Source organism: Alosa sapidissima, chromosome 24 (genome assembly GCF_018492685.1).
Source record: "Alosa sapidissima isolate fAloSap1 chromosome 24, fAloSap1.pri, whole genome shotgun sequence".
In the NCBI taxonomy this organism is placed as follows: Eukaryota; Metazoa; Chordata; class Actinopteri; order Clupeiformes; family Clupeidae; genus Alosa; species Alosa sapidissima.
Window position 1 is genome coordinate 14,615,857 of NC_055980.1, and position 20,205 is coordinate 14,636,061.

The 20,205-nt window shown below is 43.2% G+C and overlaps 1 protein-coding gene across 2 annotated transcripts in view; it reads left to right on the forward strand.

The window, feature by feature from the left end:
- LOC121700478 (A disintegrin and metalloproteinase with thrombospondin motifs 3) overlaps positions 1-20,205 on the forward strand; it is a 73,302-nt gene that overhangs the window by 25,085 nt on the left and 28,012 nt on the right. The window contains exons 5-7 of one of the 2 annotated variants that reach the window (XM_042083445.1): positions 3,083-3,166; positions 13,997-14,153; positions 18,630-18,735. In XM_042083445.1, the coding sequence (XP_041939379.1) occupies positions 3,083-3,166; positions 13,997-14,153; positions 18,630-18,735 (347 nt within the window). The remainder of the gene's footprint in view (positions 1-3,082; positions 3,167-13,996; positions 14,154-18,629; positions 18,736-20,205) is intronic. The other variant, XM_042083446.1, reaches the window with a different exon arrangement.

Here is a 20,205-nt window from a genome sequence, read left to right on the forward strand (position 1 = left end):
TTCGAAACGCAATTTAGCTCTTTGGACTCTAGGGAAGAGTCTTTTTGAGAATTGTCAAAGTGCAGACCCTTTGCAGTAATGAGCTCAGTGAGAGTGGTTACACAAGTTCGCCTTGGCCAATTACGAGAACACAGAGCCTGTACATTTTTTAAGCATCCCAGTGGGGGGTTTTCTACATTAAGTTTCAGTCAGATTGCATCAGGGCACCATAATGATTAGGCATGCCGGCATACAGGAGGTCTGTAGTGATGTAATCCCTGGTTGATAATGGCCTTCATAATTGTAAATCAGAGTGCCCGGAATTGCAGAAGCCACCCACAGTGAAGATGCACTTCAGTGGAGGACAGACTGATGGTGTCCATTAAGCCTGGGTCAAGAGCCAGGCCAGACTGTTTGGGTCAAGTGCTGTAACTTTTTCTGCTTTCGTTTATTTTTATGTTTGCACTCTCACTCTCTACACAGTAGCCTGTGGACAGACTCAAAAGAAAATGAGATTCTCTGGGTCGCAACAGAGATCCTCTGAGAACTCTCATTCATTACTCAAGTCTCTTCACAGGTAGACGGATTCCACAGAAAAAGAGTGAAAGAGAGTGAGAGATAAAAGGAGAGAGGGAGTGAGGAGGGGGGGGGGGGCGTATAGCCTCTGTGCTTTGGCTTTGCACCCCCTCTCTCCAGTCTCCAATCACAAGCAGACAGAAAAAAAACGCTGAAAAACGAATTATTAAGGAGAGAGTGAGAGAGGAAAAAAGAGAGGGAAGAGAGAGGGAGAGAGGAGAGGAGAGCGAAGAAAGAGAGAGAGAGAGAGTGTGTTGGTCGTAGATTCAGTGTGCGGTGTCCGCTTGCTGTGCCTGAGACCACCACCAACTGGGCCTGCTGGCACGTGTGTGTGTCTTTGTTCTCTGTCAGGGTTGGGGGGAGCGAACAGTATGAATTTGTGGAGAACAAAGAGAGGGGCTGTGTGACTGGCCCTCATTTTCCTACCAAGTTCAAAACATAAAACAAAAACAACAACAAAACATCACAGACACATCAGGAGTTACAGCTCTTACAGTGATGAGACTAAAGCTGTAGAGCTGTGCTGACATGTACAGAGGAGGAAGTATGTGTGTGTGTGTGTGTGTGTGTGTGTGTGTGTGTGTGTGTGTGTGTGTGTGTGTGTGTGTGTGTGTTTGTGTGTGTGTATGTGTGTGTTTGTGTGTGTGTGTGTATGTGTATGTGTGTGTGTGTGTGTGTGTGTGTGTGTGTGTGTGTGTGTGTGTGTGTGTGTGTGTGTGTGTGTGTGTGTGTGTGTGCGTTTGTGCATACATCTGTGTGTGTATGTGCACATGTATATACTGTAGGTGTGTGTGTGCGTGTGTGTGTGTGTGTGTGTGTGTGTGTGTGTGTGTGTGTCTGTGTCTACTGTATGAGTGTGTTTAAATGTGTGCATGTGTGTGGGAGGTGATGAGGGCTGGGTGCATAAAGATAAAACAGGTCCGCATGGAACCCTCCCCCACCCACCCCCTCCCCCCATCTCTGCATTTGATTGGAATTCCAGACCCTCTCTGTTCATGACGGTGGCTGCAGCTGGGAGGCCATGTGGCAACGGGAGGCATTTCATTTCTCTGCATTTGTCATAGTTTTGTAGGTCAGACTCCCGAGTCATTGCATAATAAGAGGCAGCACGGGACAGCTGCCGGCCGCCTTAGCAAGATACCGCACATGATCGCCTGCTCAATCACAAATCACAGGAGGGGACTGGACTGAGAGGATAGCGTTGCATGTGTGTGTGTGTGTGTCTGTCTGTATCTGTCTGTGTGTGTGTGTGTGTGTGTGTGTGTGTGTGTGTGTGTGTTTGTGTGTGTGTGTGGCGGGGGGGGGGGGGGGGGGGGGGTTGCCTGTAGGTACCAGCGTGTGTGTGTCTGTGTGTGTGTGTGTGTGTGTGTGTGGCGGGTGGGGGGGGGGTTGCCTGTAGGTACCAGCGCGTGTGTGTGTGTGTGTGTGTGTGTGCGTGGCGGGTGGGGGGGTTGCCTGTAGGTACCAGCGTGTGTGTGTGTGTGTGTGTGTGGCGGGGGGGGGGGGGTTGTTGCCTGTAGGCACCAGCATGTGTTTGTGTGTGTGTGTGTGTGTGTCTGTGGGTTTAGGGGGATAACATAGACATCAAAAGTCTACTGAGAGGCACATGAAAGGTAGGTCAATGAGTGCACAGGGTAGAGGGATCGTTGAGATAGAGGTGGAGAGAGGGAGAGGGAAAGGGAAAGATGGTGGATCTCAATGACTGTTTAAGTGTTTGTGAGGCAGATTTGAACATGTTATTGTGTGCGTGTTTGTGTGTGAAGAAACAGAGCGAGGTAGAGTGAATGACAGAGTGAGAAGCTCGTCAGTAAGTGGTGTTTCCGTGAACCCGGTCTCTGCTCAAAACAGCCATTCCTCTCGCGGGTGGATTGTTTTGGAGTTGAGGCCCTCGCGGGTAGCCATGATGAGGGGTGAGGAATTCAAACCTGGACGCCTGTCCTACCATCTCTGAAGAATGCGTCCTTGAGTCCAATTCTGTACGCTCCTTTTCACCCACCCTCTCTTCCTCCCTTTTTCCCTCCCTCTATCTTTCCCTCCATCCCTCCCTCCCATTCTCTCTTGACTACAGACGTGTGAACCTTGTCTACCCTTCTTATAAAAGCTGCGCCTTTCATAATAGACCGCGTCATTTAATCAGTGGGATTTCACGGTAAATGACCATATACGCCGGTCACTTTTGTCCTCCTCTGGTGATAACCTTTAATAGCTAATGGATGTTTGCTCTTCTTTTGTGATGGTGGTGGAGGGGAGAGGGGGGGGGGTGATTGACAGCTCTAATGGAGCGAGGTGTGTCTACAGCATGGAGGAGGCCATTTAGAGGCTAGCCACTCAGCCATGAGAGAACTAATGTCTTTGGGAGCAGTCTGCTTCATTTCTTTCAATGATGGCTCTCTTTCTCTCTCTCTCTCCCCCACTCTTTCTGCCTGTGTATGTCTCTCTCTTTCCTTTTTCTTTCTCTCTCTCTCTCTCTCTCTCTCTCTCTTTCTCTCTCTGTCTTTCTTCCTCCCTTATCATTTCCTTCCACCAGGTAGATGAAATCTACCATGACGAATCCCTAGGAACCAACATCAATGTGGTCCTCGTGCGAATCATCATGGTTGGCTACAGACAGGTAAGACCTCACCGAGGCTCCCTACGAACTCTGCACATCAAAACATCATGTTTGCCACCCCCTCTCCCCACCCACCCACAGCCCCCCCCCCCAAAGTGCCCATCTATGTACTGAAATCAATGGAAGGTGGATGACAGGTGAAGAGAAGAAGGCTCCTCACTGAAGTAAACCGGAGGAAATGTTGTGGACCCTCCTCAGCACTTCTCTCTGTGCCGAGTGTCTACTGTTGACAGTGGTTGAGTGACTTTGGGGTCAAGGATTAAGCATCTGGTTGGATGTGTAGAGACAACCCGGAGTGGGATAGACCTTTACACGCCCCATGCGCTTCTGGGCCTCTCTTGCTAGCGTTCAACATTGATATCCAGAGTCTTTGTCTAATGTTTGATCGAATCCGTTGTCTGCCAGCTTAGCAATGCGTGCGTGTGTGTGTGCGTGTGTATACAGTGTGTGTGTGTGTATGTGTGTGTGTGTGTGTGTGTAGGGGTGAAGGGTCACTCCTCAGACTGTCCAAACATTGCGAATCCATATCAACTCGGATTGGGGGGAAATGCTGTTTGGACTGCTGGCAGGCACACGCAGCCTTTTTGAGAAATGTAAAGGTACACTTTTAAAAGTCTCACACACCTTCTGCCAGCAGATGCTGAGAGAGGGGGGGGGGGGGGGCGCAGAGAGAGAGTCAGTATTTATTTCACATTTTGTTCCTCAGGCTCCAACAGCAGTAGTATAGCATCTGTCTTATACTTCAGTGCACTAGGGTCGTTCAACAGAAAACGTAATAAGTACCTAACCAAGCATGTAATTGCCTTGCAGTCACTTGATTACATTTGAATGTTATCTAAAAAAAGTATTAGATTTCAATGAGCACTCCAGCCGTTTTATACTCACATTCACCTGTCCTTAAAACTGGAGGCTGTGTGTTTGCAAGGGCTTCTCCGAATCAAATTGATTGTCTACAGCTCCCCAGCCAGATGCACAATTGAGAATATAGAAATTGTGAGGTGAGTGGCTGAGGATGCAAAAAAGAAAGCCAAGGAATGCATAAAAGGAGCTATGTATTCGTTTTTCCACGACCATATAGCTATCAACACCGGGTGGTCATCTCACACTACACCACACCGGGATCTAGCCATGAAGCTGCTCATGTTCAGTAAAGCCACACTGGCGGCCATCACAACATCGTCAGCAGGCCCATGGGTTATGGGTGTCCAGCACTAGCCAAATGATAAGGAATGATGGTTTACCCACAAAGGAGTTGCACACAGATAGAGAAACTAATTTGTCATGGTTAAGGTCACTTCAGCTCTAGTTCGGCTGATGATACTCTTTTGTCTCTTTTAAAGCTAAAATACTGACGTGAGTAACTGAAGTTTTTATACAATTCTTTGGTATTTTTTATACAATTCTACAGAGTAACTGTCATTTCTGTAGACTTACTGTCACAGATCTCTAACACCTAGACACACACACACACAGACACATTCCCTTTACTTGCAGTGTGTGACGATTGGGGTGTGATTTCACTCTCATACCTGCGCTTCATGACGCCAGAGCCCTATGGAGAGTTTGATTTGTAGCCTACTATCTGTGGGGTTAAGTCCTCTTGTGGAGCTGCTAACCCTCCCCCGAATAAAGTCTGGTGATTGACAGAGTCTTTTTTAGCAGCATTCCCACTGTGGGCGTCTCAGAGGTATTCTGCAGGAGGCACATTGCCCTAAACAGCAAACAGCAGAAAAGATTAAAACAGACACACCAAAAAAACAAAACATGGATGACTCCTTCTTCAGTTTCTGCATGCTTAGTAGTAGGACTGCCATGTGTAAGTGCTGATCATCTCTCTCTCTCTCTCTCTCTCTCTCTCTCTCTCTTTCTCTCTCTCTCTCTCTCTCTCTCTCTCTCTTTCTCTTTCTTTCTTTCTTTCTCATACACACACACCCACAGACACACACATAGACACACACCACACACACACACACACACACACACACACACACACACACACACACACACTGTCTGTCTGTCTGTCTGTCTATCTCGCTCTCTCTCACTCGTTCTCTGTCTCTCTCTGGGGCTGGTTCTGGGGCGACTGTTTTTCCACTAGCCTTACACCTCTACTCTGTTTCAAATGAGTTGTGGTGCTCCTTGCCAATGTGGATAGAAACACACATCAGCGCGCCGTCTCACCTCTGCCTGCAAATCTGGCCCTGTTGGCATAAAGTACAGCACGAGCATCTAGCGTTTACAGAAGAAAAGGAATAGAAGAGAATATCAATATTGACATATTAATATCGGCAAGCGTGGTGGTGCAGCCAGAACGCCTGACTGTTGGTTGGCCCGTGTTGTATTCCAAAAGCCACCATTGTGTGTCTGTGTTGCTTTGGATAAAAGCGTCTGCACAGTATCAGTCAACTTTACTTAAACTTTAAGAGAGAGAGAGAGAGAGAGAGCTGAGTTCTAGAGGAGACACACAGAAGAAAAGAGAAATAGGGGGATGAGGAGAAAGGAAGTAAGAAAAAATGACAGACAGAAAGAAAGAAAGAAAGAAAGAAAGAAAGAAAGAAAGAGACAGAGTAAACCTGGAACACAGCGGTTCATATGAGTTCCACACTGTTTAAACGTCTGGATGCTGACCATTTTTCCGACTCACTGCACGCGCCTTGCGATAATACTCCCGGTTGAGAACGTTCTGGAGAACGTTAAGGCAGACTCCTGTAAAACAAAAACAGCCTTCAGACCCTGGGACTAACGGGAATAAACTAGCCATGAGGAGAACTGAGTAGAGCTATACCATCCAAGAACCAGTTCTACTATAGGGTACTTTTAACCTCACTTTTAATGGACTGTCTGCCATGTGTCAATTTGACTCAGGAACCAACTCTTTAGGAACATTTCATAGCACACGTTGCTTCAGGCTTCACAGACTATACATTCCCCCCCCCCCCCCCACCTCAAACTCCCACCCTTAATTAAACACAGGTGATGCACTACTGACGTGTGGAGCACATATGGACTTTTCATTATAAATCCTTTACTGGAGGGGCCTGGCTCTGACACTATTTAGAGTTTATATCGTAGATCGCAGGCAGGAACAGATGAGTGAGTTGATTGGCACTAAGCAGGGAAGGGTTTGTCACTATGGTGATACACATATGAAGAGCTGCAATATATCTGGCGCGTAGTCTACACAGAAATGCAATCTTAGTCTTCATGTTATGAGTTATTACTCCCTAAATCCCTCCAGGACCATACAGTGGATTGAAAAGCATTATAATGATAAGAGACATTGAGTTTGAACCGAACATCGTGCTACAGTGACGTGGCCTAATCGAGTGTATGTATCAGCCACGAGATAAGGGCAGGATTAAGGGTTCATCTTTTCATGCCTCATCAGGATGTTGTGGAGTGGAAACAAACACAGGGGTGAACAGAGTGGTGTAGCACTGTAGCAGTGCGGGCGCCCCCAGTCTTAGGAGCTTCCTCCTCATACAGCGTGATTGATGCTCCTCACACATGACTGGGATGGGAGAGAGGAAGAGAGGCGCCATTGAACTCCCTTTGAGCCCGCACACTGACACACACACACACACACACACACATATATGGACACAAACATACACACACACACACACACACACACACACACACACACACACACACACACACACACACACACACACATATATGGACACAAACATACACACACACACACACACACACACACACACACACATACACATACACATATATGGACACAAACATACACACACACAGACACGCATTCACAGATGCACAAAACACAGATCAGAACATATGCACATGCACACACACAGACACACACACACACACACAGACACACACAAACACACACAGACACACACAAACACACACACACACACACACACACACACACACACACACACACACACACACACAGCCTCATGTTCATCACTGGTTTGAAGATGTGTGCAGGAAGCAACAACCCTGGGCGAGGCACACAGCGTACTGTGAAATGACCTCTGTGCGACCCCTGTTCTGTTTGCTCGACAAAGAACATGACTCGTGATTGGCTCCCAGCGCTCAGGTTCAGTTCTCCTCTGGCACTTGGAGCCGCATGCTTGGAGTGACCTGCAGCTGCTTAACGTGGAAAGTGGCTTCATCACCTGCCACAGCGGTTCGTTCCCCACTGCCTAGCCGCCCCCGCTGTACAGATGTAGGTGTCTATTTGCCAATCAAACAGGTCTATTTTTATAACCTTGTTTAAAAAAAAACAATAACATTTATTTTTCAACAATTGATATGTTGTCTTTGTATTATTCTCCTTTTTATATATAGCTTTTGCATGATTTGAAAATCATAGCATTCTGTTTTTAACATTTTTCACAACGTCCCAACATTTTTGGAACCAGGGTTGTACAATGCCTCAGAATACCAAAAAATAAGGTGTCCTGTCTTAGTTGTACACAATCCCAGGGTCTATCAAATGTCAAAGTGTGGGTGGAAAAAACACAAGTTATGCTCAGTAAATTAATGAAAATGATGACCTGTGGGATTGTTATTTGGATTAGAGGGGGTTTCACCAGGTGTTTGAGATAAATGTCATCCCTGAGATGTTTTGTTTAGAACCACTGAACTTAAAATAGACTCTTGGTTCAGTGAGTAGCCACAAGCTGCATCAGCTTGATTGGAACAAGTCTAGGGTATGATCCTTCCTTATTTACTTTTAGAACAGATTATTTTCAGCTCTGATTGGAATGCAAAAAGTTCCAAGAAGATCTCAGAGTCTGATAACCCATAACTTCTATGTAGCTGAAGAGACCCAAGTTGAAACTTAAACCAAAAGAAATCAAATTATCTACCCATCAATTCATGATTAATTTATCCACCAATCATCCATTCATTTATCCAACTCATCATTTATTTATCCATCTATTCTTCACCCCATCCCATTATCTACAGCAGGGAAAATAAATATTTTTATAATATTTATTTAATAATATAATATTTTTATATAATATTAATATAATATTTTTTTCAGTAAGTATACTTCCAGTGAGGCTATTTGCATGAAAATTTCACCAGACATTAGTATTAACTTAGGTAATCCACACATATAAAAAAAAAAAAAAACATTAATGTTCATAAGTAGAGTTATGAGTACAAAAGTGGAATGCCACAGGAAAAAAGTATTGAACACGCCTACTGAAATTTCTTAAATACTTTGTGGAAAACCCTTTATTTGTAATGAGAGCTTCAAGGCATTTCCTCTATGATGAAACTAATCAGTCGCAGTATTCAGGTGTGATTTTGGCCCATTCTTTTTAACAGATAGTCTTTTAAGATTCCAGGGGTCCCTCTTGTAAATCCTGATCTTTAGGTAACTTCCAAAACTGTTCAATTGGATTTAAGTCAGGGCCTGAATTTCCTTTCTCAGAAACCAATTGAGAGGTTCCTTTGCTGAATCATTGTCCTGCTGGAAGGTCTAGCCATGTGTCTAGCCATGTCTCATCCTCATTGTTCTGGTGGATGGCAAGATTCTCCCAGAAAAAATGGCTCCATTCATCATTTCTTCAACTGTATGAAGTCTGCCAGTACCATGAGATGAAAAACAGTCCCACACCGTGATGCCTCCACCTCCAAACTTCACTGTTGGTATGGTATTTTTAGGGTGATGCACAGTGCCATTTCTCCTCCAAATATGGTGTGTAGTATGACATCCGAAGAGTTTAATTTTGCTCTCACCTGACCAGAATACATTCTCTTAGTATTTCATAGGCTTGTCCAAATGTTGTGTAGCAAACTTTCAATGAGCTTCGACATGTTTTTCTTCAGTAATAGAGTCATGTGGGGTGAGCGTGCATAGAGGCCATGGCGGTGTAGTGCATTACCTATGATTTTCTCTGTAACAATTGAACCTGCTGCCTCCAAGTCTTTCTGGAGTGGTCCTTGTCGACAATCGGTGGGCTGCACAGTATTGCGTTTGGGAGCAGGTGTGCACACCGGACTATGAAATATTAACTGTATCTTTCAGACCATTCTACCTCCCGCGAGAGTTCGGTCAAATTAGTTATGTATGTGTATGTGCCCAGACCGAATGACGAAGCAGCAGGGGTAAAAAAAACAGAGAGCTATAATGATGCACTCGCCCGCTCCACAGACCAGGCCATCTTCGTCCTCGGGGACTTCAACCAGAGACTTTCTAAAGAGGAGACACAACACTCAAACAATCCTCCATAGAAATGCATGGGGTTAGTTTGTAACGTCAATATGGCCGTTGTCTACACATATCCCACCCCTTCCTCGGCAAAACGTTGACATGTGAATACATTGAGCCAATCATATGGTGTGTTGTGAAGACATCGTGCCAATCATGTGTTGTGATCTCGCCGCTGGAGCAAGATTGGTGTCGTGAAGCCTTGCGCACGCGCAGTTCGACCCAAAGACTGTGCCCGATGAGTGCCCATAAAACGTTGGTATATGGCCGCCGAGTGGAGGGACTTGCCTAAAAGGACTTTGCTTCAACTCATGTAACTTGTCTACGCATCTGCCCACTGCTCATCAATATGTCGACTCTCCTACTCGGTTAAATCGGACCCTCGACCGCTGCTACGGAAATATCCCTGAGGCATATAAAGCGGTGTGCAGACCACCCCTCGGGAAATCCGACCATAATGTAATCCACCTCCTGCCTAAATATAAAGCTATGCTCAAAAGAACGAAACCAGCCATCAAGCAGATACAGGTGTGGTCTGAAACAAACAAAGATCGACTCAGGGACTGCTTTGAAAACACAAATTGGGACACCTTCTTTGAATCCTGCCAGGATGGGAATGAACTTACGGACACTATAACATCATACATTAAATTCTGCGAGGACTGTGTGTCAGAAACAAAGACTATTAAAATATTCCCAAATAATAAACCCTGGGTTTCTAAACAATTACAAATCTGTCTTAATGAAAGAAAAACTGCATTTTGCTCAGGCAATATGGAACTAGCGCAGGAAAAAAGGAAAGAACTAAGGGGGGGGGGGGTATCTTAAAGGCAAAAATTGAATATAAAAACAAGATAGAGAGTACATTTTTCAGCGGTAACATAAAACAGGCTTGGGAGGGCTTAAACACTTTAATGGGGAAAAGTTGTAAAAAAGCTGACAGTCCTGCAGTTTACAGTCAAGGACTTGTAGAGGTAATGAATAAGTTCTTCTGCAGGTTTGATGTTGTGGATGATAAGGTTGAGAGCGATGACATCTGCAAAAATCTCCCCATAGGTTCACCAATATTTATTACAGAAAAAACTGTTACCAAAAGCCTCACCAAACTGAAACTAAATAAAGCCACTGGCCCAGATGGCCTGAAAGCCCGCCTACTGAAAGACTGTGCCCCACAATTAAAAGGTGTCTTCTCAAGGCTATTTAACGCCCTCCTAGTTGCAGGTGTACCCACGTCCTGGAAATTTTCTCTAATAAGGCCCATACCAAAAAGCCAGGTGCGAGTCAGCCTGAAGATTTACGACCTATAGCCATCACCTCCATATTGTGTAAAACAATGGAGAGGGTTCTGGTGGATATATTGACCTCTCAAGTTACCAGCTTGTTAGATCCGCTGCAGTTTGCATATAGAAGTGACAGAGGGACAGCCGATGCTGTGCTGGTCCTTCTAGCTTTTAATTCCATTAAACTACACATTCTCCTGCAAAGACTAGCCAAAATTAACATATATAAGTGCCTAATTCTCTGGATCAGAGACTTCCTCTCCTGTCGCCCTCAGAGGGTATGTGTAAATGGCGTTTTGTCAGGAGTGCAAACCATCAGTACAGGCTGCCCACAAGGTAGCGTCCTTTCCCCTCTACTTTTCTCTCTATGCACTAACGAGTTCTCTATCAATGATAGCCTCTTCAAATTGATAAAATATGCGGATGACATGGCGTTAGTAGGCCTCTTACAAAAAACTGACCCCTCTGGTGAGGCCTCCTATCTAGCACACATAAAGGCCCTTGAAGCATGGTGCAATGATAGCGAGCTAGAGATTAATGTGTCAAAAACAAAGAGTTAGTCTTCTGCAAAAAACAAGACACAACAGAGCCAGTTTCACTTAATGGCCTAGCAGTTGAAACTGTGGGAAATTTTAAATACCTAGGTACGGTTGTTGACAACCATCTCAGTTTTTCAGACAACACCGAGTACATTTTTAAGAAATGCTCACAACGACTCAGTCTCCTTAGAAGACTGAGCCGTCTGGGTGTTAGTGCTCAGATAACTGAGCTAGTATACACCACACACATTGAAAGTGTGTTAACCTTTCACCTCTCTGCTTGGTTTGGACACCTAAGCTGTAGATCCAGGAACAAACTAAATAGGATAGTGTCAATGGCTAGTAAAATAGTAGGAAGACCTCAAAGACATCTGACACAAATATATACTAACAGAATGAGAAAGAAAGCTAGGAAAATCATTGCAGATAGTACACACCCTCTTTCTAGCCAGTTTGAGCTCCTAAAGTCTGACAGGCGCTACAGAGCGCCTCTGGCCAAAAGTGTATTTAAAAAATCCTTTACTCCAAATGCCATCAGTATCCTCAATCAGACCAAGTGACAATATCAAACTGAGATGCTATTTCTTTTATTTCTTCTTTTACTTTTATTTTTATGTATTTTTTACTCTTATTCTTTTCTATGTATTTTATCATGATATTTCAACTCATATGTCTGAGATGATATTGTGGCTGTATGTCTATCTGTCTTTTATGTCTGGTGAGCCAAAGAAAAATGTCCACCTTGGTGGACATTAAAGATTTATTCTATTCTATTCTATTCTATTCTATTCTATCTAACCAGTTCCATTGATATGTTTTGCAACAATAATGTTCTTTGCTTTTACCCATCATGACATGTGTGACAACTTGGTAATGAAAAACCTTTTTATAGCTCATCAATATGTACTAACCCAGCTTACGTTAATTTGCACAGATAGGAGGGATAATTACTCTCTAACTATGTATAGATTCCAGCTCGTTCCTTGCCATTCCTTGCCTTTGTGTACTGTTTTTTCTTAGTGTGTTCAATACTTTTTGCCTGTGCCATTCCACTTTTTGCAACTCTACTTCATACTGTAGGTTACATCAGTGTTGCAGAACTGTTTGGATTTACAAACAAGTTGGCTCAATATTGCAAACAACTCATCTATTATATTTCACCACATCTACTTGTGGAACACTTGAGAGAGCTTGCGGACCACACTTTGAGTACCACTGCTGTATGTAAATATAATAAAGCTATTTATTGAAAATTGACCTGTTTTGTATATTCGTTTTAGGAGTTGCATCAGTTTTTGTCCCTTTTATAGGCTAAAGGTTTATCTTACCTTTCCTATCTTCTGCCATAGTCGTCATAGTCGAATGTTTAGTGCATTTTGAAGGGAGTACATTATGTTAAGGCAGACTGGTTCTAATCCTGGGTACAGGGTCATACAGACAACAGGGGTACTGGTGTTGCCCATTTTTCTAACCACATGAGCAATCCCCTTTCGAAAAAGTAGTATAGGAATCTTATAGTATTTTGGGACAAAAAATTATAGTAATCTTATAGGAATACGTATTTTGGGACATACTGTAGAAGTACTACTAATAACTCTATAATATTCTATAACTGCTATAGTTTTTCTATAGTAGTCTTATACTATAAGATTCCTATAGTACTTTTTCCTAAGGGTCATACGTGACAGAAAACAACTTGAGTAGGCTAACCTCTGCCAATGTAGGCTATCAAAGCCAAAGCCGTAAATGTCTTGCAGCACACGTTCTCTGCTTCTGTTGGCATTCTGGTGCAATTCCAGTGGAATATAGCTAGGAGTAGGTAAGTGTGTTTACATTTAGATCTATATATATATTGGGCTATGACCAAGTGGTCTTTCAATTATAGTATCATGGAATTCAAACCATAACTATCTATTCCGATAGCAGTTAGCAGGCTAGGTCAGTGGCTGAACTGCATTTAGGGTGCTTATAACCTGTGTTGTGAAGTAAAATATCTACTAGGAAGATTGCAAAGACTTTTGACTGTGTAAAGAAATAGGTCTTTATTTTAAAATGTTTCCAACTGTTTATTACTTGAATGCAAGATGACGATTGCCACAACGTTTACCTAGGAGAAATTTTAAGCTGACATGCAATTGTTACCATTCTATTAAACCAACGTTCACCGACAAACTATCAGGAAGCGGTTCTTCTTCCTACTCGGATACTAGGATCAAACACATGAAGTTGTATCTCCGAAGACATTTTGTGCAACAGTTGACAGTTTTAGCCAGGTTTTAGCCCTGTAAAGTTGAATATGGAGCATAGCACAGGCAGAATCGGATGAGGACGCACTGGAGGGAGCGTCACAGTACTGTTAGCCAATCAGAGGTGAGGTCATTAACATGTCATGAATATTCATGAGCAAGAGGCAAATTTTTGTTGTTCCTCCCCTCCCACCTTCCCCACCAAACTAGAACAGCATGAAATAGACGCAGGAGAGCATTTTTTTCACCAAAACCGGCTCACAGGGCATTCATTAATACTAGAGACCACGGCAAAATTAATGAAAAAACGATGAGATGAGACCTTTAATATATGTGGATTACCTAAGTTAATACTAATGTCTGTAGAAAATGTCATGCGAATAGCCTCTCAGGAAGTATACTTACTGAAAAAAATGTTGACGTGTTCAATACTTATTTTCTCCGCTGTACACATAAATTGCCTCATCCATCCATCCATCCATCCATCCATCCATTATTCATTTGATCGATACATCCATCTAAATCCTGTACTGTCTGTTTATGTGTTTCTCCACCAGTCCATCAGTCTGATTGAGCGTGGAAACCCATCTCGGAGCCTGGAGCAGGTGTGCCGCTGGGCCAACACCCAGCAGCGCTTGGACCCCAACCACGCCGAGTACCATGACCATGCCATCTTCCTGACCAGGCAAGATTTTGGTCCCGCAGGTATGCAAGGTACTGTATTTCTCTCGATCGAGGCCTGTGCAGTCTGAATGCTGATATGCTTCCCATTCACACCAAAAAAATCTGAAACAAACTCAAAATGGTTGGCTTCATGTCTGGCACAGGTAAGGCCTATGGAAAAGATACAGGTGGGTTTCGGGGGTGGGGTGGGGTAGATTTGGGGTATTTTGTATGGAAGGGGGGGTCTGCTGGTTGCTTGTGGAGAATTTCCCCTCTCTTTGGCACTAGTGACCCCCTCTTGCCAAGTTGGACACTATCATTCAGTTTACTGTATGTGGCTTTCCAGCACCTTGCTGACTGGGTATTGATGCCAACCTGTGTATCAGATTCCGACCAACCAAAGAAAACAAACATTTGTTTACAAAAACCTTAACCAACAGAAGAATTTTTGGCATGTAGAGGAAAAAAAGAAAAGTGCTGGAATAGAGTCTAACATGAGTGTGTGTGTGTGTGTGTGTGTATCTGTGTTTGTGTGTGTGTGTGTGTGTGTGTGTGTGTGTGTGTTTCTGTACTCCTCAAAAATCACATCAAATTCATCCGCTCATATTTTCACATAGATTTATCTCAAACAGACCGTACTTTTACAGCTGGGCTACACCGGGTGGACAATTGAAGCATTCCGTTCATGGAACATAAATATAGTTAATAAACTGGTCTATTTTTTTCAAATGTAGGGCCTACGTGCCGCTATTACTTCTGGTGTAGCCAGTTCCATTGATTATAGTGGAATCTAATTGTTGCAGCATACGCTCCGCAAATGGAACGCTTCAGTTACGTGCCTGGTGTAGTCTCCCTGTTAGTCTTTGTCTATTGGTTGCACAACTCAAACAATTCCATCTTTCATAATAGTATCATTCATCTCTAACCAGTTCATTTAATTACTACAAGGATTGTCTTGTATTTGTTTTAAAATACACTACTTATGCCATCAGAAAATCATATTATCTAATCCTAGGCTTATCATCACGTGTTTTGTCTACTGGGTCACCATTTTACATGTAACACTGAAAGTCCAATCAATGGACATAAAAACACTCAATACATTTTTCCATGTAGAACAAAACAGCGTAACATTTGCTCTGTACTAATGTTTTTCCTTTGCATACAAAAATTTGGTCAGTCCTTGATTGCCTTGCACAATTATCATATTTCACTACATCTGTCCTTACCTTTTACACACTCTGCCTTGTTAAATGTCAAGGATTGTTGTGAACCCCCTGAGGTCTAGAAATTTTTTTAATGTAATTTGGCCTCATATCAAGAGTTAAGAATGAAGAGTTAATTGATATTTAACCCACAGAGATGTGGAAGACAAAAATGGAAAAATACATTCTTGACTTAATTACTGTGGTTGCTGAATTGTGTTGGCAATTTACTCTGCCTGAGGAAGGTTTCAAACTCAAAGCTGGAAGATTTGAATTAAAAACTATTACACAGATTTGAGTGATTTTTTCATTTTTTACTCTGGTTGATGACTTTGAACCCCAGCACCTCAGCTACCAAATGAGCATTGTCTTTGTCTTTTTTTCTTCTGAATTGTGTCAAAAAGAACATCTGCTGTTTTGACGTTCTGTGCCACTTGAAAGTCTTGCTTCTTTTTTTTTTTTTTGGAATATGTATGTCATGTTTAAAGAGCAAGACTGGGAAAAAGCATACAATGAGAATGATCTGTTGTGTATTTTACACTTCAAATGTTGCCATAGTGCCTGGTTTGTTATGCCCATAACAGGACAGTATCTATGGCCGCTGAGGCACGCTCGGGTTAGGCTTTGTGTTCACAGATAGCTAACTTTCAGCCTTCAAGGTAAACATCTCACCCTAATGCAAGAGTTTTACTACAAGATGGTAGGTTCCTAGTCCAAATATAGAGCCAGTGAAGCAATCCCATTGATAAACTTTCTCAGCAGCAGAGATAGACCTGGCAGTTTGCCAAAGATGTGAAACTCATGGATTTACCACCAACTGTTGTTCCCCATCTGTTCAAGCAAAATATCCAATTACTACATTAGATTTTAAAAAAAATGTTCTAATGCCACTCCATATCATGGTTTGGTTGTTTGAAAAGAAGTGCCAACTCTGTTGAAACCAAAACAACTTTTTGGAGGAGGAGAGAAGGAAGAACTGAAGGTCCTCTGTTGGAATTGTATCCATGGAAAGTATACAGGAATGTTTTTTACATAATGTTCTTGATATGAATTTGCCAGAGTAAATCACCCAGATGCACAGTATATGAATGCTACATAGAAGGCTGTAAAACGCCATATTTGGGAGATTGGGCAGCCGTGGCCCACTGGTTAGCACTCTGGACTTGTAACCGGAGGGTTGCCGGTTCGAGCCCCGACCAGTGGGCCGCGGCTGAAGTGCCCTTCAGCAAGGCACCTAACCCCTCACTGCTCCCCGAGCGCCACCGTTGTAGCAGGCAGCTCACTGTGCCGGGATTAGTGTGTGCTTCACCTCACTGTGTGCTGTTTGTGTTTCACTAATTCACCGATTGGGTTAAATGCAGAGACCAAATTTCCCTCACGGGATCAAAAAAGTATATATACTTATAAAAGTTTATAATACAACTTTCTATACAAATATGCTATTATCAATCAGTTGGACCTATTATATTCCACATCTGGGTTTTGTGATTGAAGTGCCTTAATTGGTGAACTCTAGAAGCTGTTAAAGATCGTTTACACTCCAAGTCTGGACTCTTCACGCCTAAACATGAACAGTAAAATAGATACCAAGACAGCTAAAAACAACATGAAAAGGTCTCGCGTAAAGGAATGCCAAGGATAACCTCACAACAGAGTTCACTGTTGTACAGGTAAAACAGCTATCCCACACCATTCTCACTATAATCATATCATCATGTTCAGCAGCTAAATGTCAGTCTTGTCAATCTTGTCCTTTTTTGGTTAAAAAAGTGGCTGCAAAATGGCTGTTGCAGTGTTCATTTATTTTACTTTTGCTTACAGGGCCCAAAGCTCTAAGAGCTCAGAGAATGTTCTAGCACATTCTCCTGTAGACCCTCTATCTGTCTGCTGATAAAGGGTCTAGCACTTAACGCTTCTTACGCAACTGTGCCGCCTGGCTGAGTACTCATTTGACTTGTATTGCTTATGATGCAACCCAAAATATGATAATGCAACAATACCTATGAGAAAGGAAAAAATCCAGTAGTAATAACAATATACAGTACAAACAACCCCAGCCCTCGGGGAAGTGGGAACAACCATTAGTTTTAGATGCAACCTAAAAGTGAGGCCATCACAATGGGAGTTCTGATTGACATTGCTCTTGCTAAGGGGCAGAGTGGAAAAAAAAAACTATTGACCCTTACTGGGTGTCACCATTTATTAGCCATGCTATGCTTTTAGTTTTACTTCAACGCCACTAAAGGTAATTGATTCTTTTTTAGAGGGGATCTATTCCGCACTGCATTTTCTGCTTTTTTTACCTGCATGCCAAAGATCTTCGGTGAGGTCAGAAAGCATGAAATTGATTCTTAATTGGGTAACACTCTTCTAAAAAAAAAGTTGAAAATAAAAACAATCCAGAAAGTGCTTCTAAACTAGCAAATTGCGCTTGAACAGAGACACTGCACATCTCTTGATCGAGTATAGCATACTGTATCTGTTGTGCTTTGCTTCTTCCTTATGTGTTGTTGTGTCTGTGTGTACTGTTTATGTGTAACTAAGATGGGAACGACTTTCTGCTCTCTCTCTCTCTTTATGTGTGTGTGTGTGTGTGTGTGTTTTTTTTGTCATTATTGACTACGTTGGTGTCTTGCTGACCCCTCATTCTAAAACAAATGAGAGAAAGATGCCTTCTGCCTGCCTAAGGTTGATTTCCTTTTTTTTTTGTTTTAAATGTGAGCGGTGGCTGCTGCGAAAATGCATGACACATGCGCCTAGGCACCCCGGCCTTTGGCTAAGTTAATAGGCCTACCGTGCTCCACTGCAGAGCTTAGCTTAGCATCCTCCCTGAGGGTGCTGCTTCTTGACAATCATAAACAATATGATTGGGAGTGACAAGACCTGATTCGATTGAATTGATTTACTTTTAGCGCAGAGCGTCTCTTTTGAGTCAATCATCCACCTCATGGAGGGTCACACCACAGTAGAGGGGCAGAGCTTCTCTTGGTTACATCACCATCACACGTGAATTAAGCATGCACAACAGTGTACAGAAACTGTGTGTGTTATACTGTACAAACAGTGCTTATAAAGTGTGCTGTTATATCCCAATAATGTCACATTCACCTGTGTGTTATACAGTATGTTATTAAATACCCTCACCCATCTCCCAGTGTGATATGTTTTTTTCCCCCTCTTGTTGGGTTCCGCTATCATTTCCCCTCCATTCCCTCTCTTGCTGTCTTCGCCTGCTGGGTCTAGCCTCCCTCCCTTTCCCGTGCATGCTAATCCCAGCAATCCCAGTTCATCATCACTGTTTATTTGACCTCTTGTTGCCTAGGTTACGCCCCGGTGACAGGCATGTGCCACCCCCTGAGGAGTTGCACACTCAACCACGAGGACGGCTTCTCCTCCGCGTTCGTGGTGGCCCACGAGACAGGACACGTGTAAGAGACACACACACCACACACACAGACACCACACCATCAATCAATATGCACGCATACGCACACACACACATACACACACACACACACACACACACACACATACACACACACACACACACAACAGTGTCATCGCACCAAATCAGACACCAAATCATCACTCCATAGAAACAAACACAAACACACACAAAACACACACACACGCACATCACAGAGTTGGCATTAGGTCCTACACCTTTGTGGATCTTAGCTATAAGTTTCCATCATCGCACCATCACAGCCAACACATTGCATCATGATGACTAGTATTACTTCATTGAGTGATCACACATTTATGGCTTCAGTGTTACTTCATTGCGTCGGCACAGCGCTTACAGTTGTATTTATGTGCGTTTGTCTGTGCAGATGCTTTTGTCGTCTGCCAAAGAGTAGTAACGCAGTGTGCAAACGCAGGTGCGCTTGTGCAGACTTGTCTCAAAGTACTAGTCTGCCGGAGTGCGCTTCCGATGACTTGACAAGGTTTCTTTTTTGTGCTCCAGTTTAAAAGCCTTGTCTCATCTCAGGGTGTGTCTTAGGGTTATGCTTGAGGACACTAAGGCTTTAGTTTCTGGATGGAATTGGAGTCTTACTAATTCTATGGTGGAGCGCCCTGGAGATAGTAACCCCATGAAGATTGGCACAAAATTCAAAAAAAGGAGTTCTGAATTGTTACCTCTAAAAATAGGCGCTGGAAGACAAAAGCAACTTGCTTGCAAAACACATTTTGGGCCAAGGAGTTGGATTTGAATGGAAATTCGGCTTACGGGACACGTATGCAGGCAACGTAAGCACAAGCACTGCAGCGTTGGGAACAGTCAGGGCATATCTGAAAGGCACTTCAGGAAGCCAGCAAAGTAGCTCCTAGACTGGAATCTGTTATCATGGACACGGTTGTTTTTTTTTGTATGGGGAAAGGGAGTGAAATAGACTTCATGATGGTATTGGTTGATAATGCAGATAAACAGAGCTTTTCGGCGTCGTTGCCATCTCTCTCTCTCTCTCTCTCTCTCTCTATCTATCTGTCTCTCTCTTTCTCTCTCTACTTGCTTACTTGTTCATTTAGATGATGCTTTTATCCACAGTGAAATACATTACATTACATTACATTTGGCTGACGCATTTTTAACCAACGCTAACAACTAACAACTAACAACATGGCAAACAGTTTAAGTTTTAATGCAATTCTCTTAACAATTCTAGGACAATTTAAAAAAGGTAAAGTACGGTAAGAATAAGTGCATCAGTGAGTGCTGAAGTGCTTAAACAGATGAGTGTCAATTCTAGACAGGTGGTAAGTGCTAGGATCCCTAGGACTAGGGATCCATCGGTCCTGGTCCCATATATAAATGAATACAAGGACCAGTCTCCCAAGAGCAACTGAGGGTTAAGTGTTCAAAGGCACAGCGGTGATAGCTGGGAATTGAGGCCGTA